The following is a 24,659-nucleotide window of genomic DNA, read 5'->3' on the forward strand; positions in this document are numbered from 1 at the left end:
TATATATATATATATATAAATTTGATTGTCTTTTAGGTTTGTCGTGTATAATTATCTTACTAGTCATTACATGATCTACTTGGGATGAAGACCATCTGTTAATGCTATCAGCGCTTTTCCTTTTTCAATTTTTTTTGTCTATTGATCAGAATACTAAATCTGCATTTCGAATATAAGAGTTTTTATATAGGTTTGTTCTTGTTCTTCTCTACGATTTAAATGACCATTTTACACTTTATAACCATACTTTATGATGCAGATAGCAGATAATAGTGAAAATTCTGAAGAGAATGAAGAAATTGAATTAACTAAATAGGAAGCAATTTTATGGCTTGCTATTTTAACTGCATGGGTATCTGTATTGTCTGGATACCTTGTAGATGCCATAGAGGTATAACCGTGGAGTAGCTTACCGAATTTCTTGGTCAATATGCTTCTGTAATTTATAACCTTAAAATTTCTCTTCCCCTGGAAGAGAAAAATTTTGGGGCTTTGCAGGGAGCATCTGAGTCATTGAATATGTCAATGGCCTTCATTAGTGTTATTTTGCTTCCAAACGTGGGCAATGTTGCTGAGCATGCCAGCGCTATTATGTTTGCCATGAAGGACAAGCTTGTAAGTGGCTTTCAAAGCCTGCTCTTTATCTTATGCATATTTTTATTCTGTTAACGGATTCAATCTCTCCACAGGATATCACAATTGGAGTTGCTGTTGGATCATCTACACATATATCTATGTTTGTGGTATGGATTTGAACTGTTAGTAAATGACTATTTGAGAAATTAGGATATACATTTACTATATCTTAATCTCAATAACCTAATATTGGTTTCTCCATGTCATAGGAAGACATTTCATGGTTTCATTTACTATTGTTGATGTCAGCTGCTAAATTGGTTTGGGTGAGGTAGTTGCTGAAAGTGGTGTATGTTGGGAACTGTGAGAGGAGTTTTGTTGTCAAAACAAGTGATAGATGGGAACACAATAATAATAAGCAGTGTAAATGAGGGTAAGATAGTAGAAAAAAGTGAGGAGGAGAAAGAGAGGGACATTTTCTTAATTGTTTTGATACAAAGACAAAGATGATTGATAAGGGATCACATAATATATTATTATTATTATTATTATTGTTATGTGATTTGATTATTAGACATTATTTTGTAGAGTCTCAAACACAGACTACGTCTACAAGACAACAAGTTTGAAAATGAATAGTTACCGTTAGCCGTACCAAACACACTAACGCCCAACCCAATAATTTGTACGCTTCCCGAAACTTTTTCAAATTCAAACATCTTATTTGCAATAATTATTATTTTACAAATAAATTTGATATCTTGATGTAGTGATCTATGTAGTTCTTTTAAATGTCAGGAGATATTGATATAATTTACTTTTTATTTTAATTATCTATGTATTATATTTATGTGTTAATTATGATTAAATCTTAAGTAAAAAAATGATACAGATGAATAATAAATAATTGTTATTTTAAGTAGATTATTACTGTTAGGTACTGTGTATGCAAAATTATAACAAATAAATAGAGGAAGCAAAAGAAATTCCAGTATTGATCATCCAAATAGATTCAGCTTTCGGCTTTAGACCCAGTGACCCACCCACCCTTTTCATTCCCTTTCTTCTCAAAACAATAATTCATTCATGTTCTGTTCTGGTGTTCAAATAGGAAATAGTACTAGCAAATAGCAATAGCAATAGCAATGCCAAGTCTAGTTCTTCAAAACAACCCACATACATTTCAAACTGAAGTTACATCTTTGTCCACAAAATAAACCAAACAGCACCACACTAGGTGTCTCTTTCTTTGATTGATACCTTAACCCTTCAACTTGAACATGAATGTTACCAAAAAATCCTCACTTTCATACACCTCTCTCTATACCAATCCCCTCAATGAGCTCAGGCACAGTCGTAGCTGCAGTGACTATGCTCCCTTACCTTCCTCCAAACCTGAAACCAAACATGACAACAAGGAAAATGTGGTCTCCAACAACAACAACAACAATAATAATAATGGGTCCTCCTCTTGTTCTTCTTCTTCATCATCTTCTCTGCCTCCTAAGCAGTTCTCAAAATCAAAGTCTTTGTCCACTGACAGGAGGAGGATTTTGAAGCCTACCTCCCTTCAGTTATGCATGCAACTAAATGAGCCTCAAAGGGGTTTGGCTTCAAACTTATTGGAACCTCCTTTTGAATCTCACAAATCTACTTCTTTCAATATTTGGGACTTCTCTGACTCTGAGGCTGCTCCTGCTTCTTCCTGGTCCACTTTGCCTAATAAGTCAGTCACTTTTCATTTTTCTAAATTTTATCAAGTTAGATTCGTGACACTCTTGTCTTTGGTGCAATTAACTGATAGCTTGCTCAATTTCTTTTCCAGTTTAGATTTCATATTAGTATGCGGAGTTGAGTGTTTGTCTATTTATGTTCAGGTCATTGATCTGTAGACAATTGCCTATAGATATTGGAAGGTGTACATGTGTCATTGTGAAGGAAGCATTGCCGCAAGGACTATCTGGTGGCACTTTCTATTCTCTTTACACCTATGTAAGATTTCTAGATACTCATGGACTCTCATTCGCATATCTTTGTGGAGTTTATAAGAGTAGAGTGCTGATGACCATTTCAGTTTTAAACTTATTCACCTTATTTTTTTGTACTATGTCATACCATTCTTATACACTAACAACAAACAAAATGCTAGAAATTTAGTTAGCCTTGTTCCAATTTTAATTATAAGAAACATCTATCAATATATAGTTTGTAGATGTTTAGACTTTAGAGCATCAACCTTGCACTTGACTTGCTGTAGTGTTACCATACCATACCATGCACTTTACAGGATCTTGATTCACATTGAAATAAGTCACCATAATTTAAAATTTTCTAAGTGGTGTGCTATTGTGATAGTCGCATTCTTTAATTGCTGCTTGTGGCTTTAGCTCCATCTTCAATGTTCATCATTGTTTCATACTTTCATTTATCAATTTTATAAACCTGCTTGATGGGTGTCTTATATTATAGGAAGGTCATGGAAGGCAGAATAGGAAACTAGCTGTGGCACACCACAAGCGACGGAATGGGAGGTCTCAATTCATTGTAGCACAGAATGTTAAAGGACTAATTTCTAATTCAGATGATGGTTTTCTTGGGACTGTAACAGCTAACCTCATGGGCTCAAAGTACCACATCTGGGATGAGGTTTCTTTTATTTTTTATTTTTGCTATCTGTCTGTGAAAAATGCATCATTTATGTGTTTAATAATGGCAAAAAAATAATATAATTCTGCTCTTAATCCTAGTATTAATCTTCATACATGGTCTGTTTGCAATCAGGGTTACTGTCATGATTTACATAGGAAACAACGAAAACCACCTCTTGCTGTTGTAACGTAAGCCAATATCTTTATTTCCCTTTATTCCTTTTCTTCAGTGCCATTTATGAGATTTGAATTTCAGATACATACCTACAATAGCAACATGTACTGGAAGTCACAGAAGCATGAGGGCCTATATACCCAAGCATCAACCTATCTCACTGAAGAACATGACCCAGGTAATCTTCCATATCATGGATCATTGGTATCGTAGATTTATTTTCAAGAACATTATCACATTTAATATGTCTGCATAATAACTTTAAAGTTCCATTTTCCAATTTAATATAAGTTATCTATCAGGCACAACATATTAAAGGATTGCCAATGGACTGGGAGGGAAAACTGGACAAAGTCCATCAACTGTTCTCAAGGGTTCCACTTTACAACAAGGTAGGGGCCTAATTAATTTGGATAAGTTCCATTTTCCGTTTCTCTTTGTCATCTGGATTTGATTAATTTCAGTTAGATTCTTTCAGATTTCAAAGCAATTTGAGCTTGACTTTAGAGATAAAGGAAGAGCAGGACTAAGAATCCAAACATCTATAAAAAATTTCCAGTTGACTTCAGAGGTATGGTGAAAGTGTTTTCAAAGCAATTATAAGTTCCATTGCTTTGTTGCTGCATATATGCATGTTCTACATTTTGCAATCCAGCACATTTTGCAATGAGTAAAGGTCTATGATGTTCTGATTGTTCTATGTGATGTTCAAACACTTCAAAATAGTGTTCTGATTGTTCTATGTGATGTTCAAACACTTCAAAATAGTAGTTGTGTCCATGTTAGACACGTACCTATTTCGGACACTCCTAACTATATCATACGACTTTTAAATTGGCAATTTGAATTTTAAAACCTCTATAGATCGAAATGCGACAATGATTAAATAAATATCTGAATGTCTTTAAATTTTTCATTACCTATTATTAATTTTTTAAATTTGTAGTATCCTTGTTTTGATGTGATTCGTATAGAGCATTAGTTTAACTTGTCTCTGATGTGATTTAGGAGAATGGGACACAGACGAGCCTGCAGCTAGGTAGGGTTGGGAAATCCAAGTTTGTAATGGACTACAGGTACCTATCAACTAAAACATGAGAGTTATGTAACTTCAAAGTTTTATAACTCACTTTAACCAACTACATTATCAACTAAAACATTAGAGTTATGTAACTTCAAAGTTTTATAACTCACTTTAACCAACTACATTATCAACTAAAACATTAGAGTTATGTAACTTCAAAGTTTTATAACTCACTTTAACCAACTACATTTTCCTGTGCAGATACCCTTTGACTGGTTATCAGGCCTTTTGCATATGTTTGGCTTCCATTGATGCAAAGCTTTGTTGCACAGTCTAATGCCAATTTTTTCTCTCAACACAAATCCATATAGTTTTATGAATCTTGTTGTTGAGTACATTTTTCTCATATGAAAATGAAGATTTTGATTTTGGGAGAGTATAAGCTGTATCTGCTGTTTCAAATTCAGCTGAAAGATAATGAGATACGATGTCATCAAATCATACGGCACCCAATACTCCAAAATTTATGTATCAATAGTCACTTCTTATATTGAAGCGCGGAAAACTTCTTTAAATTCATGTAATGTTAGCCTAAAATTTTTATTACTTTCTTTTTGAAAGTAACGGTGTATAGAACTCATGCACTTCTCCATACATATTTCATCTCATTTTTCTTACACTGTTTTCATTTTGAACAACTTTTAATACTAACTTTCATATAAAACTTGAGACAGATCACTTTTATCTATGTATCAAAAGTCTTTTGATTGACAAAACAGTATAATTTTAAATGAACATTCAATATAATGTACTAGTAATTTTTTATACATGAAGTGGGATAAAATGTTGGGCATTTAACATTTATCTAACTTTGGAATTGGACTGGTTTTAAGATTCTCTTTAGAAGTACGTGCTTTCAAAGGGGAGTAACATAGTTATTGCACATTATGATATGCTAGTGAAAAAAACATAGCAAGTTATACTTTGTAGTTTGTAGATGCTCACTAACATTAAATATTAAAATGAAAATTGAAATGGATCTCTTTATCTCAATTATTATATAGCAATTGACATAAAAACTAACAAATAAAAAATACGAATTACATGTCCTATTTTTATCGTATAAAAAACAAAAGGTTACAATTGGAAGAATCTTACACCCTCTAACTTCTTTACTCTTTCGGTTGATAATCCTTAATAAATAAATATGCATGGATAGAATATTGTTATTGAATAGAGATGAATTAGGTTGTTCATTCTAAAGCTCACAATGAAAAATTGGTGCAGCAATTGAGCTCAACTCACCAAAGATAACGTCATCACTCTCATTAATGTAGCTTCCCAAATCTTCTTGATGACTTTCAAAAAAGGTTTGAATATCTTCCGGGAATGTGCGACGAGGAATGTTTGAGTTTGACTCCAAAGGTGATGGATTAGTGTTATTATAATCTGAAGCTGAAGAGGAAGAAGTCATTTCTTTGAATTTTGATGATTGTAAAAGAAGCCCAAGAGCTGAATTATAAGATTTTGTACTGCCATGACTAACAGAAGATCGTTGATGATGAGAAACAAACCCTACGTCTTCAAGTTCATCACCATGAATAGGAATAGGAATAGGAATAGGGATAGGAACATGAATAGGGTTTGGTTGATCTAATTCAGTGTTGGGAGTAATAGGGCATGATATTGATTCATTAATATTAATAATATCTTCTTCTTGGTCTTGTGCTTTAGGACGTAGCCATTTTATATAACGACTAAGATCAAAGTTTGTAACAGCATTAAGTCCACGGTACTCTATGGCTGCCATATCATATGCTGTCGCTGCTTCTTCTTGGGTGGCTGCATTACAACATAAATTTAAACCTCATTTAATTTCTAAAACCCACAAATGAAGTTAAATTCTATAAATTATTTTTTCCTTAACATTTCTTAGCTTTAAACAAATCTTAAATCAACCTAAAACATTGATAGCTATCACAAATAATATACAAATATATTATGTGGGTAACTTCGGTGGAGGGTTTTCTTTCCTCATCACATAAAAGGGCTTTCAATAAATGAGATCATCATTAAATAGCTATTAGAAGCAGTTGAGGTTTGGTGACCTATATTTCAACCAACTAGATTTGACTGCATATTTTGGTTCATGTTAGTTGTCCTATTAATTTGACTTGCGGGACCTTAATTAAATGAAGTAGGAACTTTCTGTTTTGAATTTGGGATCAGGAAGCATGATTTAATGGATTTTCAAATTTTCAGGAGGAATTGAATGCATTGATCTACTTTGTTTTCTTTCTTTCCTTTTTAAAATTTAAATAAAAATACAATATTATTAATGTAAATGTTTGCATTAAACAATTTTTGCAAACCATTGCCTTCTTTACTTTACAAGTAGATGATATAATATTTATGCATTTTCAGTGTAAAGATTTATACAATTTATTATCTTTAAGAGTTATTATTTTTATTTAAGAGTTAATAATAATTAAATAATAAATAATACAATTACAATATAAAAACTGTAACATCATCGATTCATACACTATTTTCTCTTATAATTAGGTATAGGCTCTTTAGAACAAAATTATTCCTATCTAAATGTCATTCTCAAATTTTATCTAAGTTCATATCATATTTCTTGCAACTATATGCCTGTTATTGGAAGTGTTTAAGTTAAGTTTTTGAGCAATTTAAAGTTTGCATTACCCTATTTTAGTTTTATTGGAATCAAATAATTAAGACGTTATTATACATTAGGAAGAACAATAGGTATGTTGATGTAGATATTTGAAATTACCGTAAGTTCCAAGATATAGATATTTATTTCCGAAGACTCTTCCAATTCGAGCTTCCCATCTTCCATTGTGGTGATGTCTACACATTTAAAAAAAAGAAAAGCAAAGTAGTTAAGGGACTCAACGTTTTAAAGAGTATTATGGGATTCACTTATTCCAACATAAGTTTTTTAACCTTATTTCTTATCATAGTCATTAACTTTACAGAAATGCAATGTTTTCTTCCATACTTATAAAGATAAAAAAATGAAAAGGTCAAATGGACTGGTAGGTGCTCAACTCAAATTACCCATTGAATTGAGTACACTCTCTCTACCTCTCATATATAATTGTACATACATATATTAGTTGTTTCAAATGGTATCTCACTTTGTGCTTCAAACTAATCATAATACTATATTTTATTACTTTTTGTATTTAAAAAATTTCTTTTATTCACAAGTCATTACATGATTGGCTTGAGATAGAGAAGTAGACACTTTTAGATACAAGTGATCCTCAGGTTGCACCATTTGTTTATGTTGTTCATTACTAAATACTAACAACCGAACTTGTGGTTGAGAAAGGATTCATCCAGAGATGATGAAAATGCCTACTCATTGACTAATTAAAAGCCTATTCTACAAACAATGCCTCACACAATATTGGACTCTTCATAACACATGGAACCTAAAGTTTACCTTATTGAGCATGGTATGACATACAAATATGTAATGTGTCTGCTAATCCTTTCATCTTAAAAAGAATAATGTTAACTTTGGAGTTTAGAGTGGTGTTACAAAAGCCAATATAAAATTTAAATACATGAATTATAGATATTATGAATTATTTATGCTTCCTTTCTGTACCCCCTTCATTATTTATGCTTCCTTTCTTTATCTCCTTCATTATTTATGCTTTCTTGAGGAGTCTCATGAGAGACCCCAAGAGAAGGGAGAGTGGGAAAAAGAGAGTTATTTGTGTGTTATAGTTTCTAGTTATAAAAATATAATTGGTTCACTTTATTGGCCATGATCTACAATAGATAAGAGAGAGTCAATTATTACAAAGTTTACTAACATTTTGAGGGCAGAGATCAGAAGAGATATGAGATCTTAATATACCTTGCAACGCCTCTATATTTTGAGACTCCCCGAGAGAATCCACTACTTTTTCTGTAAATTAAGGAATAACTCGTGAAACTCAAATACCATGCGAATTGGCTCCAAAATATAAATAAATGGGTTCCAAAATAATCTACACACTACATAATAGAGTATTATTGTATATACTTCTGTAAACATCAAATAGTTAAAGGAAAAACCTTCTTAATGATCCAATATATTCTTCTTTGGATTGATCCTCCATCTCCTTAAGCTCGTCTTCATATTTTGATAACTACAAATTAAATCAACATGTGAATTAATTAATGAGAAACCAACAAAATTGCTTTAAAAATGGTGATGAAGTATTGAATGGAAGGATGAAAGAATTTACTAACCGGAAAATTGAGGATGGTGTCTTGGCCCCAGTACTTCAATGCTGCCAAGTCATAGGCACGTGCTGCCATTTCTTCATCATCATATGCACCTAACAAACCCAAATTTGCACTTATTAACGGGCTTCCCTCATTTTCATCTAATTGCATCCATAAATTATTACATGCATGGTTCTATCAGAAGTCTCCAACAATAGGACATTGCACTTGTTAAATGTTATGTTTCTATTGATAAAGATCATATTTAATTTCTCATGGCCCGATCATATAATAATTTCTCACTCTCTAACTTCAACGGCCGAATAAAAACAATTAAAAGCAATTACAAATATGACTAGAAGGAGTATATATTTTTGAGACCCACAAATCATACCTAGATATACTGCAGCAAGTTGTTTTCCATCGCCATCATGAACAAAGGAAAAAGTGATTAGTAATTAAAGGATGAAAATAATTAAGTAGAAGAAATAAATGAAAAGTAGGAGAATATATGAATTCAATTAATAGAGGTTGAAGAACCTTGTCTTCCCTTCTTGTTCTGTGATTCATTCCAGCAATTCTTATCCCACAAATGAGCCTCATATCTACCTGTCCATCGATGCCTATAATATATATGTATATGTATATATAAGCACATGCATGATTAATATGTACTCAAACTCCTCAACCATCGATGAATATATGTATTTGTAATTAAATAGAGGGGACAACTATTGAAGAAAAAAAGGAAGGAAAATATAATAACCTTGTAACACCACGGTAGATTGAGCTTCTTTGTGAAGGAGGGTCTCTAGGAATGCTTTTTCTTGCCCTCTTCTTCTTCTTCTTCACATTAGTGGGTGTGAGTGTAGTAGTGTTAGAATTAGAACAAGGAGTAGTAGTAATGTTCTTGTGGTTACTTTTCCTAGCCATATGATGCTCTCAACAACAACAACAACAAAAGAGATCGGACCACAGTACTTGTTCTTCATACACATATAGTTCTAGAGTGAAGGAAGAGAGAGCTATATTAATATGACCAAGTCATCCAATAAGAAGGGCATTAATGGAAAATAGTAGATGAGAGCGAAAAAGTGGGTCTAATTCTTTATTCTCACTTACCATTTTCTTTTTCAATTAACTCTCACTTCTTCTACTGTCTCATTTTATTTGGTATGATTTGAATAAATATTGTACTAGTAATTCTCATATTCTCTATCATCTCATTCTCCCAAATATACTTTAACTACTTATTAAACTAATTTCCCATCACCAATGATTCTGAGATTAAACCTTCATATTTTAAACATGATCAAAATATTATTTTTATTTCATGATGTCAGTGTAGATCAGGGAGAGGCAAACATGTACATATAGATCTAGACCAATGTTTTTTAAACTAATTAAATTGAAAATATTAAATCAATAGACTATGACATTATTGATATCTTGGTTAATTTCCTAACTATATTGTCACTACAGATTTTTATTCAACGATTATAAAATCAATTTCACGATCTTTATGTAAAAAATATATTAGTTTCTAATTACCGATTGGTTCAAGTTTATCCTTGATGTGCAGTAAAATAAGTAATGTTAACTATTTGCCCCATATATGTTTTGGGATAACTTAAAAGTAGTAAGATGAGACAGAAAAAATTAACAACTAACAATATTTTTGAGATGTAAAACAACGCCTCAATTATATAGTGAGAATCTGAGTAAAGATGTTGATATGTGACTGTTAGGAATATATATTTGTTCTTCATTTCAAAGATTTAGATTTTTAGATACTTTTCAAATTAAATAATTTAAAAAACCTCACAGAATATCTCATTTCTTAATTATGGTTAGCCGGCAGGGGTTGTTTTTTCACTTTTTGTAAGGAATGGGAATTGGGACGGATTTGAAGATGTGATGAATGGAGCAGTTGGGAGTTCGGCAAAGGCCTTAAAGATGGGGAAATTTCAATGTCGTCTCTAAGTAGTTTTTTTGGAGTAGTGCTTGATGCTTTTGTATTTACTATTTTTACTTTTTGTGATAATTTGTAATGATGTGGATGTTAGCTTATGCACCACTAGTATTCAAATGCAATCCATGTGCCTTGTCTACATTAACCAAAACAAGCTTCTCTTAGTGTTTGAAATCAAGTAGCTATAGTGTTTAATTTAAAATTGAATGGGACCTCAAAAAAGTCTTTATTTAAAGGTTTATTTTATTCACACACCTATTAGAAATAAAATAGGAAGGAGCATGCCACTCTTCTATAGGTTGGGTGGAGGGGAGAGTACATCAACAACAAAAACAAAAGAATGATATCACATTATTATCAGGAGATATAAAATTATTCTTAATTCATAATTCATCCAAATCTAAGTATCATTTAAACATAAAGCCCCAACAGGATTATTCCATATCCATAGTGCTACTTTAATATCAATGATGCTACTTTAGCTTCAAAACTGGTCCAGAAACAAATTAAAGCAAAATGAAGGGTCACGGATTCTACATGATGTTATACTGTAGCATATAAGCACCAGAAGATGATAGAGATTGCAAAATGCAAAGCATATTTCCTAGAGCATTTGCATGAGCTACTGACCCTAACCAAAGTACTGAAACACTTGTAATTAAACAATAACTGAGAATAAAAGTAATGAATTTCCATTACTGGAGAGTTCTCTTGTGTTCCACTTCCATCAATAATTTGAGGCCCCAAAAGCATTTTGTTCTCCCTTTCATGAACTGTAGTTGCACGAAGGCCCTGCCCTCAAATATCTAAAATTACACATATATGTTACGTTGTTATGCTCAATAATAGAAAATATATAAATTTAAAACATGTAGATCACCTAATGTGAGATTCTGATACCCATTCGCTTCAACAACTAGAAGAGATCGGAAATTTCTGCTCAAGATAATCCAAGCCTCCTTTTTATGTGAGGCCCCAAATTGTTGTTACTTGTAAAAGAAATATGCTTTTTGTTGGGCTAAGTTCATGATTAGGCTCAAGAACAACTCATGAAACTTTAACTGATCCATCTAAACAGAGAGATGCATTCAATCTACCCTTACTTTCAGCATAATTTGTGTAATACCTAACAACTTGGTCTTCAGATCTAAATCATGTCTCTTGACGATTTTGTGAAATTCATTGTAGTCACCCATAGCACCCATACATTAATTTGAAGTCAGAATCTTAAGTGCACTTAATTGTTTCCTGGTTGACATTGATGGATACACACTCACCTCAAGATTAGAGTAAACAAACTCATATTATAGGCCCCAAAGAATACAATTGAGTAGCAAGCCTCTAAACGTTGAAGTTCAAGGCTTACATCATGTTTCTAATATTCTTGCTATCATCATTGTCAAATCAATTTTCGGAGATTTATTTGTCAAATAAAGATGTTATAACAAAAATAAAAGCCTCACTCATTATTTTTCAGAGATGTTCCCTTGGAAAGTTAATTAAGTTCAGACATCACAGCAAATAGTAAATACAACGATCTATCATTGAATTCTTGATTTGATTATGACAAACAAGGGATGAAGCTTGTGGGTAGTAAGACCCGCTGTATCCACATTATCTTCCTCCTCGTCCCCTAGCTCCTACTCAAATTCCTGAACCAATCTTCCAATTGCTGTGCATGCTATTAATTAACGTGGCTTCGAGAGTATTGGTTATATATTTATGCCAAGGTGCTAGAACTGTCACATGCCTTATATGCATGATGCGCCAAAAACTTATGCCAGGTACTCTTGCCAAGCATCGTGACCAAGCCTGAAGACCCATGGCCGAGCATCCTTACCGTGCCAGAAGACTCATGGCCAAGTATCATGACCGTGGTTCTCTTACATGCGACAATGCTCTGCTAGGGCTTGCAACTCTCCAACATTCTAGGAAGCTCCAACATTCTTGGAAGATCTCCAACATTCTTGGAACCCCTTAACCTGCTTCCATGAGTTCACCTGTTATTCCTTGGAGTTTCTTGGGGGATTTCGGGAAGGGCCCTAAATCTGACACAACAAAGGCTCCCACACTCCAAGCAAACACAACCAAGAAATCCTTTGCACAAGCACTGAGGTCCTCTTGTGACATCTCCCCCTCTCAGCTGCCACAACCATGCATCAAAGGGGATGCTATTGCAATCAAGATTCCTGAAGAAGATTACCAAGCAGGTTTGCTAAGATGCAAAAGCCATCTTCATGGACGAATGATTTTGTCTAAGGGAGATACTCCACTCAAGTTTGCGGATCTAAAGAGTAAACTAATATCTATGTGGACCATGATTGGGAAATGGTCAATGATATCCCTTGGCAAAGGATATTATGAATTCTCTTTCTCCTCCCTAGAAGATATGAGAACCATCTGTTCGGTTGGATCTTGGAATCTCAATCCTGGATTCCTGAGACTTTTCCTTTGGTCTCCAGATTTCAATCCAAACTTGCAGAGGCAGTCACACACTCAGTGCTGGATAAAGATCCATAACCTCCCTCAGGAGTATTGGAGTCCTCGCATTATCTTTTCTATAGCAGGGTGCATAGGAACTCCCCTTTCAATGGATGAAGCCACTCATACCAGAGCCTTTGGTCACTTTGCTAAAGTTATGGTGGAAATCAATCTCAAGTAGAGCTTCCTGAACAAATCCTTGTAGAAAGAGAAGGGTTTGCTTTTTTTGTGTCCATCGAATATGAAAACCTTCCTGATTTCTGTCAAAGGTGTCAAGTTATTGGCCATGCTGTGCATCAATGCAGGAAACAAGTTAAAAAAACCTGAGGTTGAAGTTACAACAAAACCTGTCCAGAAAAAAACAAAACAGGCAGACAAACCCATAAAGGGTAGGGAAATTAATGATTTGGTTATAAATCTGGACATTGACAAAGGGGCTCAAGAAAATGTGCAGAACATGGAGAGGCTAACCATCTCACAAGAGTCAGGGGGAAATTTAGATACTCATTCACATGAGGATCTTCTGGACACAAGAGTGGAGAACTCAATCCATGAGGAGGAAGAGGATGAATCTTCCACTCATAACATAATTGTGCAAGAAACAGCTGATATGAATCAAGTTGTAGCCAATGACATTCGCATAGTTGGTAGATTATGGGCACATGATGAGGCAACTGAAGAAGTGGAAGTGGAAGAGGAGTTCACACCAGTTCTGAGTAAATCTCAAAAGAGAAAGTTGAGAAAGAGGGAACAATCTGAAAAAGTGTATTATACCCGAAAGGGTGGCTATTTAACTAATCCTAAATGAGAATTCTGTTCTGGAACTGCAGAGGAATAGGTAATTTGAAAACCAGATTAACTCTAAAAAATCTATGTAAGTCTTACAATCCTGATTTAGTCTTCATAGCTGAGCCAATGGTTGCCCCTGAGGTGATTAAATCCAATTTTTGGTCTACTCTTAATCTCAAGCCTTTTGTTGTGAATAATAGAGGTTCTCATATTCCCTCTATTTGGGGATTTTGTAATTCTGGTTTGGATCCTTCCATTATAACAATCTCTAATCAACACATCTCTATCTCTTTATCTGTGGACAACAAGAATATGAATGTTTGTGTGGTTTATGCTCACACTAATCATGTTAATAGAAGGTCTTTTTGGTTGGACATTCAAGTGGACTTATTAGCTAATCAAGGGCCATGGTGCTGTATTGGTGATTTCAATGCCATTTTGGGTGCTGATGAATGCAGAAGTGCAACCCTGCCCTCTAGAACTTCAACATATGAGTTTCTTGCCTTCACCAACAGTTCTTCCTTGATCAAGGTCCCAACCTTGGGAGCTCAGTTTACTTGGACTAACAAAAGAAGAGGTAATGCTTTAATTGAGAAGAAGCTTAATAGATCTCTCTGTAATGAGGACTGGTTAAATCTTTGGTCTCAAGTGTCCTGCTGCACTCTGCCTAGAATAGCTTCTGACCATCATCCCATATTGTTGGCTGCAAAGCACAGATTGAAAAAGGCTGATTAAGGACTCTTGGCAAACTGAGATCATAGGTTGTCCTATGTTCATTCTGAGTCAAAAACTTAAAAGGCTTAAGAAGGAGCTCAAGCATTGGAACTACAATGTATTTGACAATATTCATAATATGGTGAAGATGGCTACAACTAATTTGGATTCTATCCAAAAAAACATCAATGAGATGGGAGCTGATGAAGCTCTTCTGGATCAGGAAGCTTTTGCTCAATCTGAGCTTCTTAGAGCCCTTTCTGTGGAAGAGGTTTTTTGGAAAGAAAAGGCCAGGATCAACTGGCACATTGATGGTGATAGGAACACATCATTTTTTCAAAAGACCACCTCAATTAGACAAAAGACAAAAACTCTCTCTATGTTAAGGGTGGGTGATACAACTATAACTGAGCAACAGGACATAGCTGATCATGTTCTGCAATACTACACCAATCTTTTTGACTCCTCCAACTTAGCCTTTCCTAATGAGCTAATTACAAAAGTCATCCCTGTGTTAGTTTCTGATGAAGATAACAACCACTTAACTCAGATGTCTTCTAGTGAAGAGATAAAGCAGGCTGTCTTTGCTATGAGTAGTGATAGCTCTCCTAGCCCTGATGGTTTTGGTGGCAGTTTTTACTAGCATTGTTGGGACATTGTGAGCATTGATGTGTGCAACTCAGTCAAGCAGTTTTTCTCCCAAGGCTGGCTGCTTTCTAACATCAATGCAAATTCGGTTGTTTTGATTCCTAAAACAAAAGGAGCTGAGAAAATTGAAGACTTTAGACCAATTGCAATGGCCAACTTCCAATTCAAGATAATAACCAAGGTTTTAGCAGACAGGTTAGCTAGCATTGCCCCAAAAATCATCTCAACTCAACAAAGAGGTTTCATTCATGACGGAAGAATCCAAGACTGCATCTGCCTTGCTTCAGAGGCTATCAATCTCTTGGACTACAAGACTTTTGGGGGAAACATTGCAATCAAGCTTGATATTAAGAAAGCTTTTGATACTCTTGATTGGAATTTTCTGATAGACACTCTTAAAGCATTTCGCTTTAGCATCCATTTCTGCAATTGGATCAATGTTATCCTCCATTATGCTAGACTCTCCATCAATGTTAATGGCTCCAATGTGGGGTTTTTTAAGTGCAGCAGAGGTGTTAGGCAAGGTGATCCACTATCCCTTCTTCTTTTTTGCATTGCTGAGGATGTTCTTAGCAGAGGCATAACTCAACTTATCAGGGAAAACAAAATAAGTACCATTGATGGACCTTGTAACTTAAAAACTCCTAGCCATGTTCTATATGCATATGACATCCTTATTTTATGCAAAGGGTTAAAGAAGGACCTTCACTGCCTCAAAAACCTCATTCAGGATTACTCTCAAGCCTCTGGACAGCAGATAAATTTAGGCAAGTGCAAATTCTACACATCTAAGGCCTCTCCTAGAAAATTGGCTGATATAACATCCTACTTGGGTTTTTCTGCTGGGTGTTTGCCCTTTAACTATCTTGGTGTCCCTCTCTTTATTGGCAAACCAAGAAGAATCCACCTTCAACCTATTGCTGACAGAATTCTCAACAAATTGTCTACCTGGAAAGGGGCTTGCTTATCCATTATGGGAAGAGTGGAGCTGGTGAAGTCCATAATTCAAAGTATGCTAGTGTATAACTTCCACATCTACAAATGGCCTCACCAATTGTTGAATCAAATTGATAAAGGCACAAGGAATTTTGTTTGGTCTGGGGACATAGGCAAGAAAAAACTTGTAACAGTGGCTTGGGCTAAAGTTTGTACCAACACAAAAGTAGGAGGGCTTGGTATTCAATCAGTTAAGATAATGAACAGGGCTTCCTTGACAAAATTGGCATGGGATATGAGGACTACAGATCATGAATGGGCTGATTTCTATAGGAAAAGGTTTGGCTGCAACTCTACCCCTACTTCAAGGTACTTCAAATCTTCAATTTGGCCTGGAATTAGAGACAACTGGGAGGTTTGCAACTTAAACTCAATCTGGATTGTTGGTTCTGGTGCTAACATCAACTTCTGGAAGGATAATTGGCTTGGTCAACCCATAGTTGATCAGCTAAACATCCCTCATGAACTTCACAGAGATCTTCATGCTATTGTGGCTGATTTCACGAATGGTTATAAATGGAATATTCCTACTACTCTGGCTAACTACTGCCCTGAGATCACTGATCAAATAGGTAGAGTTAGTAGAGCAGGATCCAAGGACAGATTGATGTGGAAAAATGCTGATAATGGCTCTCTAACTCTAAAGGAGGCCCATCATGCTATATCTAATCATCCAGTACACATGAACTGGTGCAAGCTAATCTGGTCCAGGGCAATCCCTCCTTCAAAATCCTTCATTACTTGGAGGATAATGCACCATAAGATGCATACTGATGATAATTTAATGACACGTGGTTGTGCAATGGCTTCAATTTGCAACCTGTGCCACAAAAGTTGGGAAGATACTAACCACATCTTCATAACTTGTCCTATTGCTATTGCTATCTGGAATTGGCTCAGCAACATGTTCCTCATTAGCATCAATACCTCATCCATTCATAACCTGCTGTTAAGCTGCTCTGGCAATGCAAACTCTCAGGTAAAGGAGGTCATGATTGCTTGTGTTATTCACACTCTAAGCACAATCTGGTTTTGCAGAAACCAGGCCAGATTTGAGGATGTTAAAATTCCTATAGCTTCAGCAATTGCCAGGATTGTTAGAGACACAACAATGTCTGGAAACTCATCCTCTGCTTATGCCACTCCTACTTTAAATGATCTCATAATCCTTAAGAGGCTCTCAATTGATATACACACCAACAAAGCGCCAAGAATCACAGAAGTAATCTGGTCTCCCCCCCCCCCACTTGGCTGGATCAAAGTCAATACAGACGGAGCTGCCCACGGGTCTCTAGGTCACTCGGGTGGAGGAGGGATTTTCAGGAATCACAATGGCTTGTTTTTGGCTGGATTTGCTAACTACTTGGGCATCCAAAACGCCCTCTATGCCGAATTACACTTAGCAATCAAGGCTGTTAATTTAGCATTCAAGAATGGTTGGGTTAGGCTTTGGCTTGAATGCGATTACATGCTTCTTCTTGACATCTTCAATGGCAAATCAAAGCCTCCTTGGAAACTAACTAATGAATGGTTCAAGTGCAATCAGAAAATTCAGTTGTTGGACTTTAAAATCACACATATTTATCGTGAGGGTAATTCTTGTGCCGATAAATTGGCTTCGTTTGGCTTAGAATCCAAAAGAAACACATTATGGGACTCATTGCCTAATTTCATTAAGCATGATTGTAATAGGAATCGGTTAGGAATGCCCAACTACCATTTTAGAAATGTTTGAAATTCGGTTATTGACTTTCTATAAATAAATTGGGAGGACTCTTCCCTCTTTTGCTTAAAAAAAAAGTATCATGACCGTGTCAAACAGGCCCGTGGCCAAACATTTTTCCCTTTGGTTTCTCTCACTTGATTTTTCAAATTTTGATTTTGATCTATTTTGCTCACTTGTTCTTTATATGGGTTGTGTTTTTGTAATGCAGCTGTGCTTTTTATTTTGTTGTATTTTTATGATAAAAATTTGGGGAAATTAATTGATCATGTAAAATGAGAAGTTCTAAACAAGTGAATGCTATAATGTAAAATGAGAAGTTCTAAACAAGTGAATGCTATAATAAAGTAACGGCAAATTAAATTATTATAACATACAATATTGGTTAATGGGGTTGCTAACTTTGTAAAAAATAATATTATATTAAAAACTCCAACCCATTATCAACTTTATAAGAAATTAATATTATATTAAAAACTTCAATCCTATTGATTTTGACTATTATAATAAGGGGCAAAAAATTAACAAACTCTAGAGTCTCATTACCAAGTTCCTCAAAATGGCCAATATTATCTCCTAAAAAGTAACTACAATAGTTTGATGGTTAATTTAAGAGGTGACCTGATATAACTTTCAGTCAAGGTGTACCTATGATATAATTTTAAGTGTACATTACAATTGTTCATAAACTCCATTACTTCACAAATATATTGCAATTAACAATTAATATACTTTTGATTATATTGACATAGTGAGCTGCTAAGATAATTAAATCTTATCTACACACATCTTATAAATGATTATCAATCTTGTCTTTCGAGTAACAGATAAAAATGAAACAACCACTAAACATTTTCTTAAAATTTTCAAATTTAAAATATATATAAGAAATATCGCATGATATTAACTTAGAACCATTGATGTAAAAACTGGATCGTACCGGCCGGTTCAACCGGAAAATTGATGAACTGGTCTCCTAACTGATATGGTACAGATGTTGAATCGGCCAACTATCAAAACCAGTCAAAACCGGTCAAAACTGGTGAACCGGTCGGTATTTCACTAAACCGACCGGTTTATACATAATGTTTTTTTTTTGAAAAAAAACATAAAAACCCATTACAATATGACCCATATTTCCAACTTTTATTCAACACTTCAAGACACATAAGACATACTTAAATTACACATTTTGGTTCCTTACCTTCGTGTGTAATCTCAGTGACATTTGTGTAATTTTGGAGTTCTATCTGAAGATAGGATTTGGTGCAAAAATATAATATTGATATGAGACAACTTTGACTCCTTGGTGTTAAATGTTAAAACTGTAAATTTATTTGTTTTGTAGAGTGAGTTATGAACTTCTGTAATTTATTTATATTTTGCGGTTGTTAAGTTATACTTTTGATTGATATATGTTTTGTAATTTAGACTTTGAATTTGTTAAAGACTTAAAGTTGTTTGTTTATGTGAATTTTGAGTAGATTATAAATATGAATTATAAATTTGAGTATCTATCTATTTAGAATTTTTTTTGTTATAAGTTTATATATATATATAAATATATATAAATATAAGTTGGTATGTCCGGTTTAACCGACATGCGGTTTAATTACTGAACCACTGATTGAATCGCTATACCACTATACGAGTACCCCTAACTGATTTGATAACCGGTATGGTTTTAACAACATTGATTAGAACTATATTTGAATAAATCACATACACAATGAGCAATTACTTAACACACTATATAAAATTTACAGAAATTTATACATAGCATTATAATAATATGCTTATTGCTTTAAACTTCATCACCAAAATGAAAGAACTTCAAGTGTGATGGTGAAGTAGATAGAGTGATGGGGATCACCTGTCCTATTTTTTGTGTCCTATTGTGTTTTCATTCAATTGAAAATTATTACCTACTTAAAAAGAAAAAAATATAAAAACAAAACATAATTTTTTTTATTTTAATTGGTGGAATTTGATTAGTTTAGAACATAATAACATGAACATTTGGGGATAGAGGATTGATTGGTAGATAGAATAGTACAACATTGCCTAATACATTAACACATATATCTACACACATATGTATTTGGTCATATAATACGATAGATATATATATGTGTGTGTGTGAGAGTAATCACGCTGAAGCTGCATAGGGAATGGGAAGAGATTTGGGATGAATTATAACATTATTGAAAGGCCTTGGAGGAGATCTAAGCAGCCCTGGGATTGGTCCGGGTGAATAGCCGGGAACCGGAGGTGGCGGTGAGTGGTGGCGCGGTGGAGAGTGTGGAGGAGATCTTTTTAAGAGTCCTGGATAATAGCTAGTAGGAAGAGGTGGATGTATATGTCTTCCCTCTGAACCTGCACCCTTCATAAACCACCACCTGCTCCATTTCTCTGCTTAACCAATATATATATATATATACACACACACAATACGACACGTTAGATCGATATAGATTGACGCAAATCATGTTCGTCGTGCTGCCCCTCCTATATATATCATCTATTAAATTGATCACTATGTACCCAAAAAGTTTTAATTTACACACACTAACGCATGCATGCTACACCTAAGAAAAGATACTCATGTTGAGTTTTGATCATATATTGAAGAAGATGGAAGCAAGATTTAATTTCAACATCTCACAATCGAATGTAAAGATCTTTACCAGTGGAACTAATAAATTAAATAATACCTTCGCATAAATCAAAGTTTGTTAATTAACCAAGCTTTTCACCAAAATAAATGAAAAGAAAATTACCCAACGTCAAAAGACTTCTAGCTTCTGTGGCAGCTGGAGCAAACAAAAAGACATGGAGAGAGAGAGAAAATAAAAAGACATGGAGAGTCTTCATCTTCTTCTTCTGCTAATTGAGTTGATTATACATGATGTTCCTCTTACTAACATACATAAATATATATAGGGCAAGTATATATAATTATATATGGAAGTAGTTGATGGGTCTAAATCAAATACCAGCAGAAGGATCCACTCCCATTTGCTGCCTATTTTTGTATTAGACAAAACTTAATACTATATTTCAAACATTATTAATTAAATAAATCTTAGATGTTCTACTAAGCAAGATGTGTGTGTTACATATCCTAGATACCCACTATTTAGTTAAAGTATCAGCTAAAAGTTTCTTGTAGATCAAATACTAGTTCAAAATATATTTTTTAAATAAGCTATTTAAATAGTTTATAGTGAAATTAAACAATTTTTTTTACGCAAAAACAAAACTGAAATTACATAAATAATCTCTCCAATTTTTACACATACAAAATCACATAATTTTTATACATACATTATACTAATTACTTATGTATAAAAAATAAGTGTGATTTTTAAATAAAAAAATAGTGATAAATGTAATTAAGTTAGCCAAATATAGTATATTGTGAAAACAAGGATAAATAGTATATGAGTCAATACATTTTTATTATTTTTTGTTAAATATAATATAGTATAAGAGTGATTTAAACAATATCTTCTTAGAATTATTGATGCATCTTATATGAACATCAAAAATGAAAATGTTTTGAATTAGTCTTCATGATATATCATTTCTCATGCAGGATAGTGAGCATAATGTATGTATAAAAATCAGGGGTTTTCGTAGGTGTAAAAAATGGAGATAGTTTGTTAAATTTTACTAAAACTCATGTGGTGTCAGTGTAATTTACTCTAGTTTATAAGGATAAAGGATAAAATGATGTATAATTGTGGAGTCAGACTCCTCTCTGTCACTAGAGAAGCCATTGTACAGATAAGATTATGATTATCATTCGCAATTTGGGTCATGCCCATAGGGCTCGTCCGCCTGCATGTTTTGAGCGGACATGACATAAAAAATGTATTCATTCGCCCTAAAATGTCTGCTCAATATGTCCTTTTCGCCCACAGGTATTTCAAGCGGTCGGACAAGACGACCCATGGACATAAATGAATATACTACAATAAGAAATTTGATGTGTCAAGTATGACCAGAGTAATTCATGTTATCACCACTTGAGTATAATATAGCAATTTTCCAAAATATAATATCTTCACAATTAAGTACATGTGCGGTTTATGCAAAACAATGTGTTATATTTTGTGTTTTGAATCTTATAGTCATACTGTGTATCCATGTAATTTCAAGTATGATAATATCAATATTGTAATGTTTCAGAAGTGAAATAAAAATAAGAGACAATATATAATATCTTACAATGTTCCATTTATTAAATTATTTTTAATTTAGGGCGACCTTCAAGTCCATCTATCTATGTTTAAGGTCCACAAGACATGATATTTGTTGTGAAATGTAGAGGATATCTAGTCATCTTGTATCTAGTTTTCTTCACAAACATAAGTTATATTTTTTTAAACATAAATTATATTAAAAGGAGCAGAAGTATGTTTTTATGTTTATACGTGAACCAAGAAGCAGGTAGCAAAGTAACAATCACATTGCTAGCAAACAAAATAACCAAGAACTCATACCTAAACATATATGTAAACAAGCAAGTTACGTTCTCTCCTATTTGGCTAACTAACCTTTAACTAATCTAAATTAATGAATAAGGTCGTACCCAAAAGGAAAACAAAAGGTAATCATCAGGTTCTCAAAATTATCGAGCAAGACATATTAGTTCTTAAGTCACTAAAATTCCTGTGTATCATGTGGCAGGTTCTTGTTAACAGCTTGAGGTATTTCTTGACTCGGCCTTCAACTGAGGAAGCTAGTTTTTGAGTGGCATCTATTACAGGTTACAACCAAGTGCAGGAAAATCCGTCCTTTTGGATTATAAACAAGAAGCATGCATGTGTTACTTTTATTTCTTTCATTTGGAGGGCAAATTCAAAATATAGTTAACCAAAACCTGGATTGCATTCAATCATATAATTTAGTATACTGGATACCATTGTAAAGTGGGCATTGTCTATTTTTTAACATTATTTCCAAGTTAAATATTTTTCAAGTTCAGTGGCTTCAACAACATACAGTAAAATATCATGCACCACAATTTAAAAATATATATTTTTAGTAAGGTATTGAGAAATCTGTTGGAATAACAGGAGTGAATTGTTAAAAAGCATTGGCCAAGCTTTAGAGAATGATGTCACTGGACGCTTCTTTATAGAACAGTTGTCTCCACCTCTCTTTATAATAGATAGAAACATTGAACAGGAAGAGCAAACACAAAGAGAGAATTAGTAGTGAGTTGCGAATAGTTTGAGAGTGGAATATTGTATGAATAAGAACTGAACTTTTTAATATAGGATGACATGACTCCTAATCTGCTTTGGCAATTAAGGCCACTTTCGCCATCATCTTATATGAACATCAAAAATGAAAATGTTTTGAATTAGTCTTCATGATATATCATTTCTCATGCAGGATAGTGAGCATAATGTATGTATAAAAATCAGGGGTTTTCGTAGGTGTAAAAAATGGAGATAGTTTGTTAAATTTTACTAAAACTCATGTGGTGTCAGTGTAATTTACTCTAGTTTATAAGGATAAAGGATAAAATGATGTATAATTGTGGAGTCAGACTCCTCTCTGTCACTAGAGAAGCCATTGTACAGATAAGATTATGATTATCATTCGCAATTTGGGTCATGCCCATAGGGCTCGTCCGCCTGCATGTTTTGAGCGGACATGACATAAAAAATGTATTCATTCGCCCTAAAATGTCTGCTCAATATGTCCTTTTCGCCCACAGGTATTTCAAGCGGTCGGACAAGACGACCCATGGACATAAATGAATATACTACAATAAGAAATTTGATGTGTCAAGTATGACCAGAGTAATTCATGTTATCACCACTTGAGTATAATATAGCAATTTTCCAAAATATAATATCTTCACAATTAAGTACATGTGCGGTTTATGCAAAACAATGTGTTATATTTTGTGTTTTGAATCTTATAGTCATACTGTGTATCCATGTAATTTCAAGTATGATAATATCAATATTGTAATGTTTCAGAAGTGAAATAAAAATAAGAGACAATATATAATATCTTACAATGTTCCATTTATTAAATTATTTTTAATTTAGGGCGACCTTCAAGTCCATCTATCTATGTTTAAGGTCCACAAGACATGATATTTGTTGTGAAATGTAGAGGATATCTAGTCATCTTGTATCTAGTTTTCTTCACAAACATAAGTTATATTTTTTTAAACATAAATTATATTAAAAGGAGCAGAAGTATGTTTTTATGTTTATACGTGAACCAAGAAGCAGGTAGCAAAGTAACAATCACATTGCTAGCAAACAAAATAACCAAGAACTCATACCTAAACATATATGTAAACAAGCAAGTTACGTTCTCTCCTATTTGGCTAACTAACCTTTAACTAATCTAAATTAATGAATAAGGTCGTACCCAAAAGGAAAACAAAAGGTAATCATCAGGTTCTCAAAATTATCGAGCAAGACATATTAGTTCTTAAGTCACTAAAATTCCTGTGTATCATGTGGCAGGTTCTTGTTAACAGCTTGAGGTATTTCTTGACTCGGCCTTCAACTGAGGAAGCTAGTTTTTGAGTGGCATCTATTACAGGTTACAACCAAGTGCAGGAAAATCCGTCCTTTTGGATTATAAACAAGAAGCATGCATGTGTTACTTTTATTTCTTTC

The 24,659-nt window shown here is 33.8% G+C and overlaps 2 protein-coding genes and 1 pseudogene across 2 annotated transcripts; 2 read left to right on the forward strand and 1 right to left on the reverse strand.

The window, feature by feature from the left end:
• The window catches only part of LOC109357709, a 2,125-nt pseudogene extending 1,261 nt beyond the window's left edge, over positions 1 to 864 (forward strand).
• Positions 1,573 to 5,002, forward strand: LOC109357774 (tubby-like protein 8). The gene is made up of 9 exons (XM_019601818.1): positions 1,573 to 2,302; positions 2,454 to 2,568; positions 3,046 to 3,222; positions 3,358 to 3,413; positions 3,481 to 3,577; positions 3,702 to 3,791; positions 3,878 to 3,970; positions 4,408 to 4,475; positions 4,685 to 5,002. Exons 1-9 carry the CDS (start codon positions 1,857 to 1,859, stop codon positions 4,758 to 4,760), a joined length of 1,218 nt encoding a protein of 405 aa, XP_019457363.1. The 5' UTR covers positions 1,573 to 1,856; the 3' UTR covers positions 4,761 to 5,002.
• On the reverse strand, positions 5,548 to 9,753 carry LOC109358938 (AP2-like ethylene-responsive transcription factor At1g16060). Its single transcript, XM_019603448.1, has 8 exons — positions 9,444 to 9,753; positions 9,218 to 9,300; positions 9,072 to 9,080; positions 8,702 to 8,790; positions 8,525 to 8,598; positions 8,325 to 8,375; positions 7,224 to 7,300; positions 5,548 to 6,265 (listed from the first exon to the last, which is right to left on the reverse strand). The coding sequence occupies exons 1-8, from the start codon at positions 9,608 to 9,610 to the stop codon at positions 5,682 to 5,684; spliced, it is 1,134 nt and encodes a 377-aa protein (XP_019458993.1). The 5' UTR covers positions 9,611 to 9,753; the 3' UTR covers positions 5,548 to 5,681.

This window comes from Lupinus angustifolius, chromosome LG10, assembly GCF_001865875.1.
Source record: "Lupinus angustifolius cultivar Tanjil chromosome LG10, LupAngTanjil_v1.0, whole genome shotgun sequence".
Classification (NCBI taxonomy): domain Eukaryota; kingdom Viridiplantae; phylum Streptophyta; class Magnoliopsida; order Fabales; family Fabaceae; genus Lupinus; species Lupinus angustifolius.

Excerpts from the sequence above, each read along its gene's own strand:
- LOC109357774 (XM_019601818.1), top strand. The coding sequence starts at position 1,857 with ATGAATGTTACCAAAAAATCCTCACTTTCATACACCTCTCTCTATACC. Across the intron at positions 3,792-3,877 it reads GGGTTCCACTTTACAACAAG|ATTTCAAAGCAATTTGAGCT; the intron begins GTAGGGGCCTAA and ends AGATTCTTTCAG. Across the intron at positions 3,971-4,407 it reads ATTTCCAGTTGACTTCAGAG|GAGAATGGGACACAGACGAG; the intron begins GTATGGTGAAAG and ends GATGTGATTTAG.
- LOC109358938 (XM_019603448.1), bottom strand. The coding sequence starts at position 9,610 with ATGGCTAGGAAAAGTAACCACAAGAACATTACTACTACTCCTTGTTCT. Across the intron at positions 8,599-8,701 it reads ACACCATCCTCAATTTTCCG|TTATCAAAATATGAAGACGA; the intron begins GTTAGTAAATTC and ends TTTAATTTGTAG. Across the intron at positions 6,266-7,223 it reads TCTATATCTTGGAACTTACG|CCACCCAAGAAGAAGCAGCG; the intron begins GTAATTTCAAAT and ends GTTGTAATGCAG.